The following is a 2,972-nucleotide window of genomic DNA, read 5'->3' as shown; positions in this document are numbered from 1 at the left end:
CTGACCAGTGTCGTCATGCCTCGGGGTCAGAAGAGTAAGCTCCGTGCCCGTGAGAAACGCCGCCAGGCCCGGGGTGAGACTCAGCGTCTCCAGGATGCTCAGGCCACTGCAGCAGAGGAAGAGTCCCCTTCCTCCCCCTCTCCTCTTTCTGGTGGTAATCCCCAGAGCTCCCCTTCTGCTGGGTCAGGTAGCAAATCCCAGGGGTCTAGGAGGGCCCCATCCATGACCACTGCTTCTGCAGGTGTTTCATGCACAAGATCTGATGAAGGTGCCAAGAAGCAAGATGAGGAAAGACCAAGTACCTCCCAGGCACCGCCCAACACTGATGATTCCTGCAGAACCCCTCTAGACGAGAAGGCAATTGTATTGGTGCAATTCCTGCTGCGCAAGTATAACATGAGGGAGCCCATAACAAAGGAAGACATCATGAAGCATGTCATCAAAAAGCACAAAGAGCATTTCCATGTGATCCTCAAGAAAGCCTCTGAGCTAATGGTGCTGGCCTTCGGCATTGATGTGAAGGAAGTCGATCCTACCAGGCACTGCTATGCCCTTGTCAGAAAATTGCAGCACACCTCTGATGACAGGCTGAGAGGTGAGGAGATCATGCCCCAAACCGGCCTCCTGATGACCATCCTCTGTGTGATCTTCATGAAGGGCAACTGTGCCGCTGAGGAGGATATCTGGGAAGTACTTAATGTGATGGGGATATATGCCGAAACGAAGCACTACATCTATGGGGATCCCAAGAAGCTCATCACTCAAGATTTGGTGCAGCTAAAGTACCTGGAGTACCGGCAGGTGCCCAACATTGATCCTCCACGCTATGAGTTCCTGTGGGGCCCAAGAGCCCACGCTGAAACCAGCAAGATGAAAGTCCTGGAGTTTTTAGCCAAGCTTCATGATACCGTCCCTAGTGCCTTCCCATCCTGGTACGAAGAGGCTTTGCGAGATGAGGAAGAGAGAGCCCGAGCCAGATTTGCAGCTATGCTTCATATTGGTGCCATGGCCAGTGTGCCTTCCGGGGTCAATTTTGGCAGCTTCTCCCACCTGTAGTGAAATCTGAAGCACTTTCCTCACTTTGTGTTTGAAGTAGTGTGAGGGCTTAGGTGAAGGGCTTACATGAGTCACTTATAGATTTATCTTCTGTTGTTGTTGAAAGTTTTCAAATGTTGTTTCTTTATAAAAAAAAGTTTAACTAGCTTCGGAATCTAAGTGTATGAATGACATTGGTTACATAGTAAATGCTGTTTATGAAGTTTAAGAGTAAGAGTTTTAAATAAAATAAATTGGGTAACTTCCACCTTATTTAGTGATGTGGAACAAAAAAACATGGCATTGTTATAGGCATTTCCTTTGAAATGTGAAAGAAATTAGCAATAACATATTTGGGATCAAAAAATAGGGAAAAAGTAAAAGATGATCAATTCTTGGTTTCTCTTATTTCTTGTAATCAGCTGTTCTATAAAATAAAAGTTATATACCTGAACTTGCTTTGTTTATTCAAGAATGTAGGAGAAATTAAATAAACCATAATAAATTGCTCACTGGCTTTTTTCAATTTCTCAAACATTAATTAAGTATCTGCTCTTTGGAAGGTACCATGGTAGTATGGGGGATGGTAAGAAAAAGAAGATCAAGCCACTGCCCATAGAATTATAGAGTCTAACAGCAGCTATCATATAAGGAAGATGGTGAGATACACTCTAAGACAAAAAAGACAGGTGAAAAGAAGGATGAGGTGGGGGAGGGAGGGAGGGAGGTCCAGATGAGAGCAGTCAAGTGTAAACGTCCTGAAGCAAGACAATCTAGGGACTTGGGAAATCTCCTCCTTCAGTGGGAGGTAATTTTAAGTTAAGATGGGTGGTGGGTCAGAGGACGGTGTGAGGGTGGTGAGCAAGTGCCAGAACCTTGGGTGGTGTGTCTCAGAGGTGAGAAACTAAGCCTCCAATGGAGAAGGGCTTTTAGCGTTTACTTTGGGATCATGGATAAACCAGAGAGAATCTCCACCTGGGGCAGGGATGGAAGGGGTCCTGTGCTCTTGTCCCAGTGCAGGGGAACACAATGCACAAACTAGGTATTTTACACATATCATCACCAGGGACTTTCTGAGAAATAAGGGTGATTCTCCCCTTAGGTGGGATGCCAAGAAGCCACTGGGCTGGCACTCTTTGCCCTGGGCTGGGAGAAACAGAGCCTGCTCCACTAAAAGGACATTTTAACTGGGCTATCTTGAGTAAAATTTGGCAAACTCTAAGGGAGGGCTTGGTTTTGGTAGGGGTTAAATGAATGAAAATAGGGGTGATTTGCATCAAAGGGCAGCTGGGAGGGAGGGAAGTTGGTTCTTGACACACATTTTAGGAGTTTTGAGTTGCATCCAGATAAGGAGCATTCCCCAACATCCAAATTAAATAATATATCCTCTAAGGGAGATGATTTACTAAGGTATTTTTTCCTGCTAAGCAGAATTTTTGGCTGACTTGGTGTTCAGTATCCTGCAGCACTGCATATTCTCAGACATTTTCTGGATTAAAATAACAACAAAACAAAACAAAAAAACAACAATGTTAGTAGGAGGGTTGCTATTAGCTGGGGTCAAAATAATAATAGCAATAATTGCCATTCTTTAAAGTCTCAGTGCACACCAGTCACTGTGCCAGGTGCTTTACATACGTTATACACATTCCAACAGTCCTAGAAGATGGGGCTCATCAAACCCACTTCACTGATGAAGAATCCAAGGCTAATAGAATTTGGTAATGTGCCGAGTTCACACAGCTAGAGACAGGGCTGGGACTAGAGCCCTGGTCTGAACCTCCCTAGAACCCACACTGTTCCACTCCTCCCAGCCTGAGGCTGACCTGTGTCTATTAATTCATTTCTCTTCTCACTATTCCATGATGTCTCTCAGGCGGTAAGAAGAAGGACCCTGTGGCCGAAGTCGTAAAAGCAGGCCTCAAGAAGGAAGGTGA

At 45.3% G+C, this 2,972-nt stretch overlaps 1 protein-coding gene across 1 annotated transcript; it reads left to right on the top strand.

The window, feature by feature from the left end:
* On the top strand, positions 1-1,056 carry LOC101396124 (melanoma-associated antigen B18-like). The gene has a single exon (XM_004435232.3). The coding sequence runs from the start codon at positions 16-18 to the stop codon at positions 1,054-1,056; it is 1,041 nt and encodes a 346-aa protein (XP_004435289.1). The 5' UTR covers positions 1-15.
* Positions 1,057-2,972: the final 1,916 nt, after the last annotated feature.

Source organism: Ceratotherium simum, chromosome X (assembly GCF_057802395.1).
Source record: "Ceratotherium simum simum isolate JZ-2026a chromosome X, ASM5780239v1, whole genome shotgun sequence".
Taxonomy (NCBI): Eukaryota; Metazoa; Chordata; class Mammalia; order Perissodactyla; family Rhinocerotidae; genus Ceratotherium; species Ceratotherium simum.
This window is presented reverse-complemented; position numbering and strand designations above follow the sequence as displayed.